At 38.6% G+C, this 14,961-nt stretch overlaps 1 protein-coding gene across 1 annotated transcript; it reads left to right on the top strand.

Annotated features, from left to right (window-relative positions):
• Positions 1–9,824: 9,824 nt before the first annotated feature.
• On the top strand, positions 9,825–10,581 carry LOC136847513 (uncharacterized). Its single transcript, XM_067119253.1, has 2 exons — positions 9,825–10,249; positions 10,434–10,581. The coding sequence occupies exons 1-2, from the start codon at positions 9,825–9,827 to the stop codon at positions 10,579–10,581; spliced, it is 573 nt and encodes a 190-aa protein (XP_066975354.1).
• Positions 10,582–14,961: the final 4,380 nt, after the last annotated feature.

Here is a 14,961-nt window from a genome sequence, read left to right as displayed (position 1 = left end):
CTCTCTCTCTCTCTCTCTCTCTCTCTCTCTCTCTCTCTCTCTCATAAGGTCTGCCTGTATCTCACTTTCTCTTTTTTCTCTCCCCTTGTCCTTCCCTCATATGCTCTCTCTCTCTCTCTCTCTCTCTCTCTCTCTCTCTCTCTCTCTCTCTCTCTCTCTCTCTCTCGTCTTCTTCCTTTCATCACCCCCTCCCCCTCCCATCTCCCCTGACAGTCAACAGTCACCTCTGGTGTGTCTCACCTGTCTTCCTTCCCCACCCGGAGAAAGAGAGAGAGAGAGAGAGAGAGAGAGAGAGAGAGAGAGAGAGAGAAAAGGGGGGGGAGGCTTCCATATTACGCGATGGGTTCTTACCTGCTTTTACCTAAAGAAGGCGAGAGAAATCTCTGGTATATCTCTAATTTGATGCGCCAATTTTAATTAATTAATTAAATTGAATATTAATTATTATTCGTATGGCTCATACCTAAAGAATAAGTTAATACGTTGATGAGACAGAAGGTACACAGAGTAGGAGGTAGAAGAAAAGATTAACAAAATAAATAGACGTAACATTCTGAAATAAAAAGATAATTAAAAAAATCATAAATAGAATGAAGTAATCTGAAAAATATAATTGAATGGATATAGGTGGAAAATTTGCTCAAATTTGGAATATGGTTTAATTTACGAGTAGAGAGAGAGAGAGAGAGAGAGAGAGAGAGAGAGAGAGAGAGATAGAAAAAATGTTATTCTTGACTTTAACAGAGAGAGAGAGAGAGAGAGAGAGAGAGAGAGAGAGAGGTTTCATGGAGATATGTCGAAAAAATGTTATTCTTGACTTTAACACTGTATCCCGTGAGAGAGAGAGAGAGAGAGAGAGAATATGATCGGTTTCATGTTGTGGTAACTTAACTAACGGTGACAACGCTTTCGTTCACCATATCCTTGTCAGAGGAAGAAACCACGCCAGTGGCTTCCCTTTCCTCTTCTCTCTCTCTCTCTCTCTCTCTCTCTCTCTCTCTCTCTCTCTCAAACCCATTACCAACCTCTCTCAAGGTATGAGGTCTCTCTGTATCTCTGTTTCTCTTTCTTTTCCTCTCCCCCTCGTCTTTCCTCTCTCTCTCTCTCTCTCTCTCTCTCTCTCAAAACCATAACCAACTCTCTCTCTCTCTCTCTCTCTCTCTCTCTCTCTTAACACCCGTGTCTGCTTTCCCAATTACCCTGAGCGGACCTCTCTCTCTCTCTCTCTCTCTGTCAGCTCAGGCCAGGTGGGACCTTGGCAGGAATGCGTACCACGCGGCAGGAATGTTGCGGACAAGAGAAGGGTCCTCCTGGCCCCGTCCCTGGATCCCCCTACCCCTCCCCTATTCCCAACCCCCCTCCACCTCCACCTCCAAATCTCCCCAATACTTAACTGTCCTCTCTCTCTCTCTCTCTCTCTCTCTCTCTCTCTCTCTCTCTCTCTCTCTCTCTCTCAAAAAGTTTGGATACCAGTAATTAAGTTAATGTTTGAACTTATGAAACTTCTCTTCGTAACCCTCACTGCCAATCTCTCTCTCTCTCAATGCAGAATTAATAACGTATCTATAAAGTGAATTCAGAGGTAAAATAATGTGAGAGAGAGAGAGGCGGGGGTGGGGGCGGGCGCTGTTGTCCGCTCAGGGTAATTGGGAAAGGGACAAAGAGAGAGAGAGAGAGAGAGAGAGAGAGAGAGAGAGAGAGAGAGAGAGAGAGAGAGATTGATTACCTGTGAGGGTTGAAGAAAAGTTTCATTCAAATATTATTCATAACTTAATTAGTGGCATCCACACTTTTAGAGAGAGAGAGAGAGAGAGAGAGAGAGAGAGAGAGAGAGAGAGAGAGAATTAAGGGGTAGGGGAGATAGCAGAGCATTTCCTTGTCCGAGTGCTATCTCTCTCTCTCTCTCTCTCTCTCTCTCTCTCTCTCTCTCTCTCTCTCTCTCTCTCTCTCTCTCTCTCTCTCTCTCTCTCTCGTATGCAAAATATTGTCCAGGCAATATTTTGGGTAAACACGACCTCGTATTTTGCTATTCATCTGTATTTCCCTTTACCTCCTCTTATTTCTTCCTGATGAGCGCCAGATTCTTTGAGAGCTTGAATTTCAAGTCAATAACCCCTGTGGGCTTGTTCCATATGATTAAGATTCATCTTCTGAATAATATAATATTAATAATATTATACATAAATATTCCTAAATCCTGTCGCAATTTGTAACAAGGAGCCTTTAAAGAGTGGGCCTAGATAAGCCACCTCAAATGTGGGTTACAATATCCATTTTTAATTGCAGCGGAGGAGTTTTTAGACGATTAATTAAGGTAAAGAGGATCGACTCAAGTGGAGATGAAAGGTGAAGATTAGCCATTAAGAGATAAAACATTCTTTACATCGATGAGATTGTCGATTCCCTCTGCCATAAAGACACGCGCCAGACTGAAGATCCATTTTCTGTAACCTTTAGCGAGGAAGAAGAAGAAAAAGAAGAAGAAGAAGAAGACGGCGACGACAACGACGACAAAGCAGATGCCGAGGCAGAAGCAGAGGAAAAAGAAGAAAAAGAGGAAGAAGAGTGAGAGGAAGAGGAAGAGGTAGAGGATGATGCAGATGCAGAGGAAGACGAAGAAGTAGAATCAGATGAAGAAAAATCAGACGAACGAGAAGAAGAAGAAGAAGAAGAAGAAGAAGAAGAAGAAGAAGAAGAAGAAGAAGAAGAAGAAGAAGAAGAATTGATACGTGAATTACACGTAGATGCTCCCTGTGAACGTAAGAATAAAAAAGAGGAACACACAACAACCTTTTCAACACCCGTATTTTTGCCATCAACCCCCACCCCACTCCCCCTCCCCCTATCCGTATCCCCTCTCCATGCCTCCCTCCACATTACGAAATCATAATATGGCTCCGGCAAACAGTCTCTGGCACAACATGGACGTGACTCTCTCTCCTCCAAGAAGACTCCCGTTAACCCTATGGCTGGAAATACCGTACATTGTGCCCTTGGGAAAATGATGGGGGAAAACACCTTTGTCCCCTGACCGAGGATGGCGAGAGAGAGAGAGAGAGAGAGAGAGAGAGAGAGAGAGAGAGAGAGAGAGAGAGAGAGAGCTCTCCAAGGAAATGTGAAAGAGAGGGGACAGCTGGATCTCAGAATAGAACTGGACTAAGAAGCGCCAAGGAAATGTGAAAGAAGAACTGGACAGAATAGAACTGGACTGCGCCTAAGAAGAACACATGCGAGAGAGAGAGAGAGAGAGAGAGAGAGAGAGAGAGAGAGAGAGAGAGAGAGAAACTGCACACACACAGTCTGAGGAAAAAGGAGGAGGGGAGGGGGCGGGAGAGGGAAGACAGGAGGACTGAGGGGAAAGGACCAGGTGTAACACCTTAAACCACAGGGGCTGGTTTCCGGGTGCAGGAAGGAAGGAAGGAAGGAAGTGAATGAGTTATATATATATATATATATATATATATATATATATATATATATATATATATATATATATATATTAATATATATATCATATACACAATTGTTCTGTGCATTAGTAGAATTACTAAAAGGACCTCATTCAAACTGGATTGTATCTACTGGAGTGTTTATTCCGAAAAAGTTACTTGTTCGGAATAAACACTTGAGGTCCTTTTTAGTATATATATATATATATGTATATATATATATATATATATATATATATATATATATATATATATATATATATATATATATATATATATATTAAATGTATAATGCTGTGCTGGCTTTTTTCCTTCCTATTCCTGCTGAATCTCTGGCGTTCCAGATGACCTAACCTTCCTGTATATGTATATATATATATATATATATATATATATATATATATATATATATATATATATACATACATATATATATACATACATACATACATACATACATACACAACCAAGTTGCATATACTGTAGGTGAAGACCAAGGACGACATCAAATCTCATGTGACTAAGAAAAGAGGCCATTTTCTATAATTTTCATCTTTATTCCGACGTTTCATAATATTACCTTTATTACATCTTCTGGGAATCTGTCAATAAACATCATAAAATTATAAAACAATCTTTAAAAAAATTAAAAAAGCAGTAAAAAGACTAAAATTTTTTCAATTACAACGATATATTTAAAAGCTAAGACCGCCGACCAACCTTCAGTTTAGAGAGAGGAAGACTGAATGACACGAGAGAAAAGAGAAAGAGACACGTCAACTAAGATACAATTGGATCGAAGAGGTTTGGGTATTCAACTGGGGAACAAGCTGCTTGATGATCAACGACTCTAGAATGGGTAGTTCTTGAGGATTTTGCGTTTGCCCTGTGATGCAGAAATCGTCTCTCTCGATATGAGTTTTGCAAACTTTTGCATGATTCCTGTTATTCAAATGCTCAGGGTTGGAGAGCCTACTTCCTGTGCGAAAACTTATTCCGCGATGAAAATCGATTCTTACCCTCAGTAACCTCTTCGTAGATCCCACATAAGTCCCAGAGTTACACTTTGGGCACGTATATTTATATACTACATTAGAGGTCAGGAAGTAGGCTCTCCAACCCTGATCATTTGAATAACAGGAATCATGCAAAAGTTTGCAAAACTCATATCGAGAGACACGATTTCTGTATCATAGGGCAAACGCAAAATCCTCAAGAACTACCCATTCTATAGTCGTTGCTCATCAAGCAGCTTGTTCCCAGTTGAATACCCAAACCTCTTCGATCCAATTGTATCTTAGTTGACGTGTCTCTTTCTGTTTTCTCTCGTGTCATTCAGTCTTCCTCTCTCTAAACTGAAGGTTGGTCGGCGGTCTTAGCTTTTAAATATATCGTTGCAATTGAAAAAATTTTAGTCTTTTTACTGCTTTTTTAATTTTTTTTTAAGATTGTTTTATAATGTTTTTATTGACAGATTCCCAGAAGATGTAATAAAGGAAATATTACGAAACGTCGGAATAAAGATGAAAATTATAGAAAATGGCCTCTTTTCTTAGTCACATGTGATTTGATATATATACATATATATATATAAAATATACAGTATGTATATATATACATACACAAATATAAATATATGTATATATACTATCTATGTATATATATATATATATATATATATATATATATATATATATATATATACATATATACATATTTATGACTGTGAGACAGAGGTGGATGTAATACGTAGATAAACGTGAAATTTAAATTCCAATTAACATCTTCTTAAGTATATCTTAGTTTAACCAGACCACTAAGTAACAGAAGGATTAGATTTATTTTTACGTAGCAAGAAATTAAACGGGAAACTGGTTAATAATCATATATATTCCTCTTGTTCTTCAGGATAATGTGGTAGTTAACCAAGCGAGGAACTCAAGATAAGTAACTGCAAGAATTAAAGAAACTGGTTAATTTTATATATGAAGGATATGTGCGTAACCAATAGGCGAGAGCACTAAATAACACACACACACATACACACACACACACACACACACACACACATACACACACACATATATATATATATATATATATATATATATATATATATATATATATATATATATATATATATATATATACGTATATATATATAAAAAAATCTTGTACTTTTAGTAGTTTATTTACATTTTTATCTATCTACCTTTGAATTTTTTAATTATTTTCTTTTTCTCTTTTAATAACTGAGCTCTTCCTGTACGAATAGTTCCTATTACATTCTGCCACTTCCTTCAAATGAACACCACAAAATTCTTTGGTGGGCTTGGGTTTTTTCCACATGAATGGGGTCATGATCTTAATAATAATAATAATAATAATAATAATAATAATAATAATAATAATAATAATAATAATAACACTTCATGTTCTGAATAATAATAATAATAATAATAATAATAATAATAATAATAATAATAATAATAATAATAATAACACTTCATGTTCTGAATAATAATAATAATAATAATAATAATAATAATAATAATAATAATAATAATAATAATCTAATCTGAACAGAAGTGACCAGAGACACGATAAATTGCAAAAATAAAAGAATGATTATCTGAGACGTTGAAACAGTCTCTTAGAGAAAACAAAACTTAGAATCAGTGCATCTGAAATCTCTGTAGCAGCTGTATCTTTCCCTGTCATTTATCGCGTCGTATTCTGTTTCATAAATTACAGGACCATCTGGAGTCTCGATCGAAGGGCGGCTGCTCCTGATACCCGATCACGAAGGGTCATTTATCCACATTCCTAAGGCTTCAGGGACACTGTGCCCATCTAGTCGTCAGGAGGTAGAGTGCACATAGACATACATACATACATTGTACATAATACGTACATTCATAAATAGATACATACATACATAGATACCTACATACATACATAGATACCTACATACATACATATATAAATACATACATACATACATACATAATACATACATATATAAATAAATAAATAAATCCAAACATACATGCATACATGCATACATCCATGCGTACGTACATAAACTGGAGAATCTTAAATGTTTGAGACAACCAATCTGAAAGGAGTTGGGAGCAGACTTTGGAATGAAGGCAAGGAAATGGAATACATTGTTTCATGTTTTTGCTGTTTGGAGTGGCAAGGTGGTCAACGAAATCACCTTGATAAGTTGGAGAGTGGGAGACAGGTGACAGATTCCCCTAGCAAAACATCATTTTAATTTCCTGGCTTATTTTTCATATATTATTTTTCAATATATATATATATATATATATATATATATATATATATATATATATATATATATATATATATATATATATACATGGAATTTTTATCACACCGTGATTTATATACCTTCATGAAGTTATAAAAATATCGCTTAATATCCAATTCACGCTAGTAGCGTGAATTGGATATGCTTTTGACATTTGTAACTTCATGAATATATATATATATATATATATATATATATATATATATATATATATTTACATATATATAATATATATATATATATATATATATATATATATATATATATATATATATATATATATATATATATATATATATATATATATATATATATATATATATATATATATATATATATATAGAGATAGAGAGAGAGAGAGAGAAATCTAGTGGGAGCAAGTCAAGGGTGCTGAAAGAAACTAGTTTTCTTAAAAATAAAAAAAGATAAAAAGATAAATAAATTTATGAAGAGACGCAATTTCTGGGCTATAACGGGAAGAAGAAGAGCAAGAAGAAGGCGCCTTCAAGGTCAAGGAAACAAATCCTGCGTCATTCTAATCTCAGTCGACACACACCTGCCTGCCGTCTCCGCGCGCCGCTACATCTCGGAAGGAAGAAGAAGAAGAAGACGAACAGATGTCAAGGAAGCACCTGGGAACTATACGAGCAACAAGCAAAGAAGCCGTTCTAAAGGAAAATCCCGACTGTAACTACTGCTACTGTAGTACACTACAGTGGGTAGGGGGAGGTATCGAGGTATAGAGCGAGCAAGGGAGCCGTTCCAAAGGCAAAACCCGTCTACTATTGCTACTGCTACCAGTAACATCTGGGCCGCGCACGTGGTGGGAGTCTGAGGAAGAACACGCAGGGAAGTAGAGAAATGAGGGAGAAATGTTGGTAAATAGTCAGAGAGACGTGGACTTGAGGGAGTGGGAGAATGTTGGAGAAGTACAGAAGAGTAAGAAGTAGCGGGGAAGTGGGTTTGAGGGGGATGGGAATATGGAGGAATGTGGGAGGAATGTCGAAACGGTGGAACTATGGAGCATACAGAACTGTCTAAAAAGGGGAGATACAGAAATATGAAAAAATTTCTAAAAAGGGAAGATATCGAGAAATAGAAATGTCTAAATAGAGGAAAATGTTGAGAAATATAGAAGTGTCTAAAAAGGAAAAATAATGAAAAAATATAGTGAAAATGTCTTAAAAAAAAGGGAAAACATCGAGAATTATAAATGTCTACAAGCTGAAAATATGGAATAACTACAAAAGAAATGTCTAAGAAGTGGAGGGAGAGGGGAAGGTGGAGGGGAGAATATGGAAAAATCTGAGAGAAATATGATAATGGAACAACAACTTCTCTTCAAGAGCACAGACTGAATAGCAGTTTCCGATAGTCAAGTCTTGAAATCAGGACAAATTTTACCTGCTTTACTGTAATAAATAATGCGATTAACTATTCTAAATAGCTCAAGCATTAGGAGTTGGGATTACTTATCCCTATGCGATAAGTAATCCTGGGTAATCCGGCGATTTACCAGAAAATTCAACACTGAAGCCAGCTCCTCAGATTCTTTCTTCATGAAGCTGCTGCAGGGCGACATGATTTCGTTTGAGAAATTTGAGCGAAAATCGAAGTACAGATTCATAGTATTATTTCTAAAAAATTCCCTTTAATAAGATCAAATAACGCGAATGCTCCCTATTAAAAATATATACATTTTAACATATCTCAGATCGGTTTCATGTCAGATAAAAATGAACAATTGCCTTTGCTAGTTCTATAATCATCTCTTCAATGTCCCGGTAGTTGTACAATTACATATATACATATGTATATACATTTAGACATTTATACATATATACATCTTTCAGGTGCAAATACTTGTTTTCCAACCGTTTTGTATGTTCATATGTAATGTCCTGCTAGCAAATATATGAATTTCTACCACTTTGTATCAGCCCTCTGAAGATGGCTTCGTTAGCAACAAAGCCGACACCGGTCAGGATCTACATCTGAGTTTCATCTAGAGCCTTGATGTTTGATTGATAAAATCTCGTGTAAGAGTGATTATAAGCACGTGTTTACATATGTATATAGAGCTGTCAATCTGCTAAGTATTATATATAAAATAAAACATGATTAATGTTCTGTTTCCGACGAAACAACAGTTAATGATAATAATTCAGGCTAAGCTCACTATCCAAATCTTATTCCTGAGTCACACATTGGCGATTCAAGACCGTGACTGTCATAATGGCTGGGTTTAGCTATCAATCAGCAACAATCGCAGGCCTTGAGCCACAAAAAAAAAAGAAAAGTCAGCTGATTACGACAACATGACGTCATACGCAATGTACCGTGCACGTCGAGATGAGATTACATACGTATGTAGTCATACGTGCATGTCGCCGATGATATAGACCACACCCACATTTGGCAGTTGCAACAGGATGGCGACGTCTGAGAATGCATGACGATTTAATTGCCATGTAGTTACGTCACATGCCAGCACATGCAACGGCATCATTATTGTGACATGAACATGGATGCCGCCATATATAAGTGCCAGGTGAACTCGGCACCCATCATTCTCATTCCAGTCACAGACAGAGCAAGAACATAGAGGACATGGATTTACTGAACCTCATACCTGAGAACCCACATGATCCTGAATTAGTAGACGGTATTTTGGATTATTATGATGCCATGTTGCAGTTAAGAATTAAGTGCCTGGAGGAACGAAAACTCAAGAAACAAAGAAAACCAAGAAGCTGCTGGGTCTGGCCCTACTTACAAAGAAGACGGGAGAGAGGACACCATGACAACTTGATGAAAGAATTGGCAACTGAAACTCCAGGACTGTACCGAAATTTTACCAGGATTAGGGAAGAGCTTTCAATGAAATTGTGGAACGGGTCACGTTCTACATAAAGAAGACCCTCACATTCTGGAGAAGACCCAGTGAGCCAGTTCTGCATGTTGCAATTATCCTACGTTTCCTTGCAACTGGAGAATCCTACAAGAGCCTGTGCTACCAATTCCGAGTAGCTCCCAACATGATCAGCGGTATTGTGCCTGAGACTTGTAGAGCCATTGTGGCTGCCTATGGAGATGAGGTCATGCAGGTAGCCAACACCCCAGAGCAATGGAAGGAGGTAGCCCGAGGGTTTGAGCAACGGTGGAATTTCCCACACACCTTTGGAGCAATAGACGGGAAACACATCCACATCCAGAACCAGCTCGGCAAAATGCTTGATCAACATGAAGACAGCCTGCCTGCCCCTGAAAGATTGCTAAACAAAACTGAAGATAAACCCCCAGTCGACTATTTCTTCATCGGAGATGACACCTCCGCTCTTAAGAAATATATGATGAAACCATGCCCTGCACGAAGTCTGACAAAACCTGAACGCATCTACAATTATCGACTAAGCAGGGCAAGACGTACAGTGGAGAATACCTTTAGGATCCTAGCAAGCAGGTAGATATTGTTCACAGTTATTGCTGTCATTATTTTGTCTGCTTGTTTAAATACGTATTTAATGTGAAATACCTTTTGTATAACATTTTTTTTCTTTTATTAAGAAATAACACGTATTTAATATGAAATACCTTGTGTATACCATCTAATAACTGAATCAATATTTTCCATTTGTCTCCCACAGATTCAGAGTTTTTCACGCCCCCATACAACTTCGTCATGATCGTATCAAGTCCGTGGTGTTGGCCGCTTATGTATTGCACAACTTAATTTTTACAAGAAATCCTCATGCCAGGAGTGAGGGAGATCAAGAGGATCTTGGTGACAGATGAGGTCCTACCTCGTAACTGGAGGTCTGAATAAAGTTTACCAGGCCTGACTCCCCTAAACTGGCAGGCAGCAACCATGACTGGCAAGGCTCAACATGACCACCTTCGTGATTGTGTAAACTCCCCTGTAGGCTCCATTCATTGGCAGGAATCAATGATATAAGAAGACAATTGAAAATGCCTTTTCATGCTCCAGGAAATCATGTTGAAAAACTTTATAATTTCCTAAATAAAAGTTAAAATTCAAAAATATTTATATTATTACCAAATATAATTTATATTAAGTCTTTGGACGAAATATACATCTGGGGCAGGTGCATTTGTGTTGACGTTGGAGGTTTCCACAGTTAGATACAGTGAGTACCTGACGCATTCATTTGTGTTTTTTGATCATGGCCTAAGTGCATGGAGACAGTGTGACAGATGGATGAAAGCATTGTGCTCCTCCGAACATTGAACCAGTGCCGTCACGGTTCCAGGGAGGGGTTATTAAGTGAGTGCGTGTGTGTGTGCAATCTCTAATGGTATATTATGAGAGGTATATTATGAGATGGCTATGGGATTTGATTTGCGGCTAGGTGTGATTTGCTCTGTGCAGTGTTTAAGAACTGCCACTGTGAAGATACGTTATTTGAAGCCATAGAAATGAGTAAGATAACTCATTAACACACATCTTTTCCAGACATTATGCGGAAATAACTTGTTTGTGTTACAGTGAAATTCCTTGGTTCTCCATTATACATTTTTCTGTTTTAAATGTCTTCCCTTTAAACACCATTTCAGGTTTTATATCTGATATGTTTCTTTTAAGAGGAATACTGGGTTCGTCCTGTGAGGACGAATGTTTTGGAAGTGGTGTTCTTTGCATACTCTACGACATTTATTTTGGTCTAGAATAATCATGACCTTTTTACTTTGTTTGGTGACCAGGGTGTTAGTCACTAGTATTGGTTGGTTTAGAATCATTAATCTGATTGATTGTAAATCAGAATTTCCTCTAGTTATGATTTCCATTTATAGGGGGTGTGTCTGGTTAAACTAAGGCATACTTAACTCACAGTATACCAACAATACTGAGGATATTTAACACACATTTTACTTATTACAAGTTTTCATGTGTTATTTACCTTTATCTGAAATTCTGAAAATATTTCAAAAATACTGATAATTTTGATTTGCCCATTACTTTTACAAGTTTTAAGTTTTATTTTTTCTTTATCTGAACTTATGAAAATATATCATACCCTCATTCGTATCCAGTTTAATATAATTGATTTGCACATTATTTTTTACAAGTTTTAAGTTTCATTTTTTCTTTATCTGAACTTATGAAAATATCAACCTTCATTCATCTCAAGTTCAATAACCTTGAAATATTGGAGATGGTTGGTAGTTAAGGAAATTGTTACCTAAAAATTACTGGGTTCAACACTTCAAGAAAAAGTATTGTTATAGAAATAAGTTATTATTGCTTGGAGGAAAATTTAGTACGTACACAATATAAACATTTTACACAATTTATTATTTTATATAAAAATATACATATCTACAATTTATAGTAGCAGAAGAATTTACAGTATCATATAGAAAAGGTCCAAAAAGAATTTACAGTTGCATTATTAGAGAACAGTTGCAAGAAGAAATTTTTTTCTTTTTATTATTGTGTGAACAATAACAAATAGGAAAAAAAGGTGACCTAGGAAATATGCAATTTATATATAGCAGAAGAATCTACAGTATCACATAGAAAAGGTACAAAAAGAATTTACAGTAGCATTATTAGAGAACAGTTACAAGAACTTTTTTCTTTTTATTATTGTGTGAACAATAACAAAAAGAGAAAAAAAGGGAAACAAGATACACTTTAAGATTCAGGAGTACTAGGAGCCGTTGTCGAAGTGACACATGAAGTAGGAGGCATTGTCGAAGAGGGGCTTGAAGGAAATATGTTGTCTAGGAAGCTGTCACTGGCAACTTGGCTGAGATTCGGCAGTGTTAGAGGCAACGGTGGTGTCATGACAGGTATGGGTGTAAATGAACCACCAACAGGAACACCGCCTGACCAAGGAGACATCCGTTGACCCTGAAGCATAGCTATTTGCTGTGCCGTCAGCTGGTAAAGTTGGTCCGGTTGTGTAGGAGGCTGAGGTGCGAAGGATGTTGAAGATGCTGAAGGCTGAGGCGTGAAGGATGTTGAAGGAGCAGGAGGCTGAGGCATGAAGGATGTTGAAGATGTTGGAGGCTGAGGCACGAAGGATGTTGAAGGTGCAGGAGGCTGAGGCACGAAGGATGTTGAAGGTGCAGGAAGCTGAGGCGTGAAGCATGTTGAAGGAGCAGGAGGCTGAGGCACGAAGGATGTTGAAGATGCTGGAGGCTGAGGCACGAATGATGTTGAAGGTGCAGGAGGCTGAGGTGCGAAGGATGTTGAAGGTGCAGGAGGCTGAGGCATGAAGGATGTTGAAGGAGCAGGAGGCTGAGGCACGAAGGATGTTGAAGATGCTGGAGGCTGAGGCACAAAGGATGTTGAAGGTGCAGGAGGCTGAGGTGCGAAGGATGTTGAAGGTGCAGGAGGCTGAGGCGTGAAGGATGTTGAAGGAGCAGGAGGCTGAGGCACAAAGGATGTTGAAGATGCTGGAGGCTGAGGCACGAAGGATATTGAAGGTACAGGCTGAGGCACGAAAGATGTGGTTGACAACATATCTTGGCCCATTTCCCAAAACGCATATCTGGTGCTTGGGAAAAGGTTGAAACTCGCTTTCAGTCTCCCTTCTTTTGTCGTCTTCTGCAGTCTCTGCACAAGAAACCCAATCTCCATTTGCAGGTACGTATAGAAGAACGGGTCAATCTCTGCACAATCCTTTGCAACCTTCTTCAGGTGGAGATTCCAGTAGGCCCCTTTGGCATTTGGCTGTATCCGCTCCATAAGTGCCTTCTTGGCCGCTTCGGCATTTTCAATCACCTAAAAAAATAGAAAAAATCAATACACAAAAGCAATATATATTTCGTTGCAGAAATGAAAACCAGAAAAAAACCAGACAATAAAAAATATCTATATAGTTAATGTTATGAAAATCAAATATTTTATAAATGTGAATTAACATGTTTGTTTTATGCTTCAAGGATGAAAATAATAAAACATTAACCTTCTCAAGGACGTAGTCTTCAGTCTGCTGTCGTTCGGGGTCAAACTTCTTTTTCTTAAGCCTCCTTTCTTCGATGGTGGGGATGATGCTCACCTCGCCATCATCCACACCAGCAGCCATAGGTTCGTCAAGGGCATCAGGAAGGCCAGCGGCAGCATCAGCGGACTGTAGGGAAAGAAAAATGGAACTGTATCTGGAAACAGTATATATGAAACATGAAAACTTTTATATAATGATATTTAATAATCAGGAAAAAACACAACATATGAAACCAATACAGGGCAGAACAATTACCTCTTTCAATCCAAGGGTCTTTGGCTTCTTCTGACAGACAATGTGTTTCCCAAAGAACCTAAACATCATAAGGATCCACCTTTCCCTGTCCATCAGGTCTCTCACTGCTGCCTGGAAGCTCTTGGTCCTGGGCAACCACCCATACCTGGTTCTGATCAACTTTAAGCATGTGCTCAGCTGCGCTCCTGTCAGTGGTGGCTTAGGGGACTTGGCCTTTTCTGCCAGGAGTCACTTCTTCTCCGCCACCTCCTGGAATTCAGCGAGGCCCCCATCATATAGAAAGGGCTGCTGTTGCAGCCATTTCCCCAACATCTTCTCTTGGTCGTTGGATATGAACACACAAGGAGTTTTCTTCCGACGTTGCTTCCCAGACCCCTCGCTGACCCTCTCTACATCCGTCGTTGACTCCTCATCGTCGCCAAGGATTTCCACCATGGACTGGACCTCAAGCTCACCCCCGAGTTCCATGGTCAAGGGTTCCTCCTCGGTGTCACTTGGGCCAGTGACGTCGACAGAGACAATTCTTCGGCGGCTTGCTGAAGGGCCTGCAGACTGGGGTCATCACCAGAAGAAGCAGAAGATGACAAAGATCCACGACGCTGGACGGCTGCTGCAGAGGTACTAGGGGAGACGTCCTTGTATGGCACAACCTTCTTCCTAACAACCTTGACAATGCTAATGCGGCATCATAATAATCCAACAAAGGGCACAGCGAGGATAGCTAGCAGAGGTCACGTACAGATCACAGGTGAGAGACTGCTGACCTCTGAGTCTGGGAGCTGCCTTTTGTTGCTGCCGACGCACGTGGCACAGTCTGACACTGTGCACCCCCACTGCGCACGCTGTGGAGTTGCCAAGTACATGGCATAAGTCGTACTGGGTGCCACATGTCGACATTGGTAGTTGCATCTTGCATAATCAAATGGCGACGCCATTGCATCAGTCG

This window comes from Macrobrachium rosenbergii, chromosome 16, assembly GCF_040412425.1.
Source record: "Macrobrachium rosenbergii isolate ZJJX-2024 chromosome 16, ASM4041242v1, whole genome shotgun sequence".
Classification (NCBI taxonomy): domain Eukaryota; kingdom Metazoa; phylum Arthropoda; class Malacostraca; order Decapoda; family Palaemonidae; genus Macrobrachium; species Macrobrachium rosenbergii.
The sequence above is the reverse complement of the archived record's forward strand: the minus strand, read 5'-3'. Positions and strand labels throughout refer to the sequence as shown.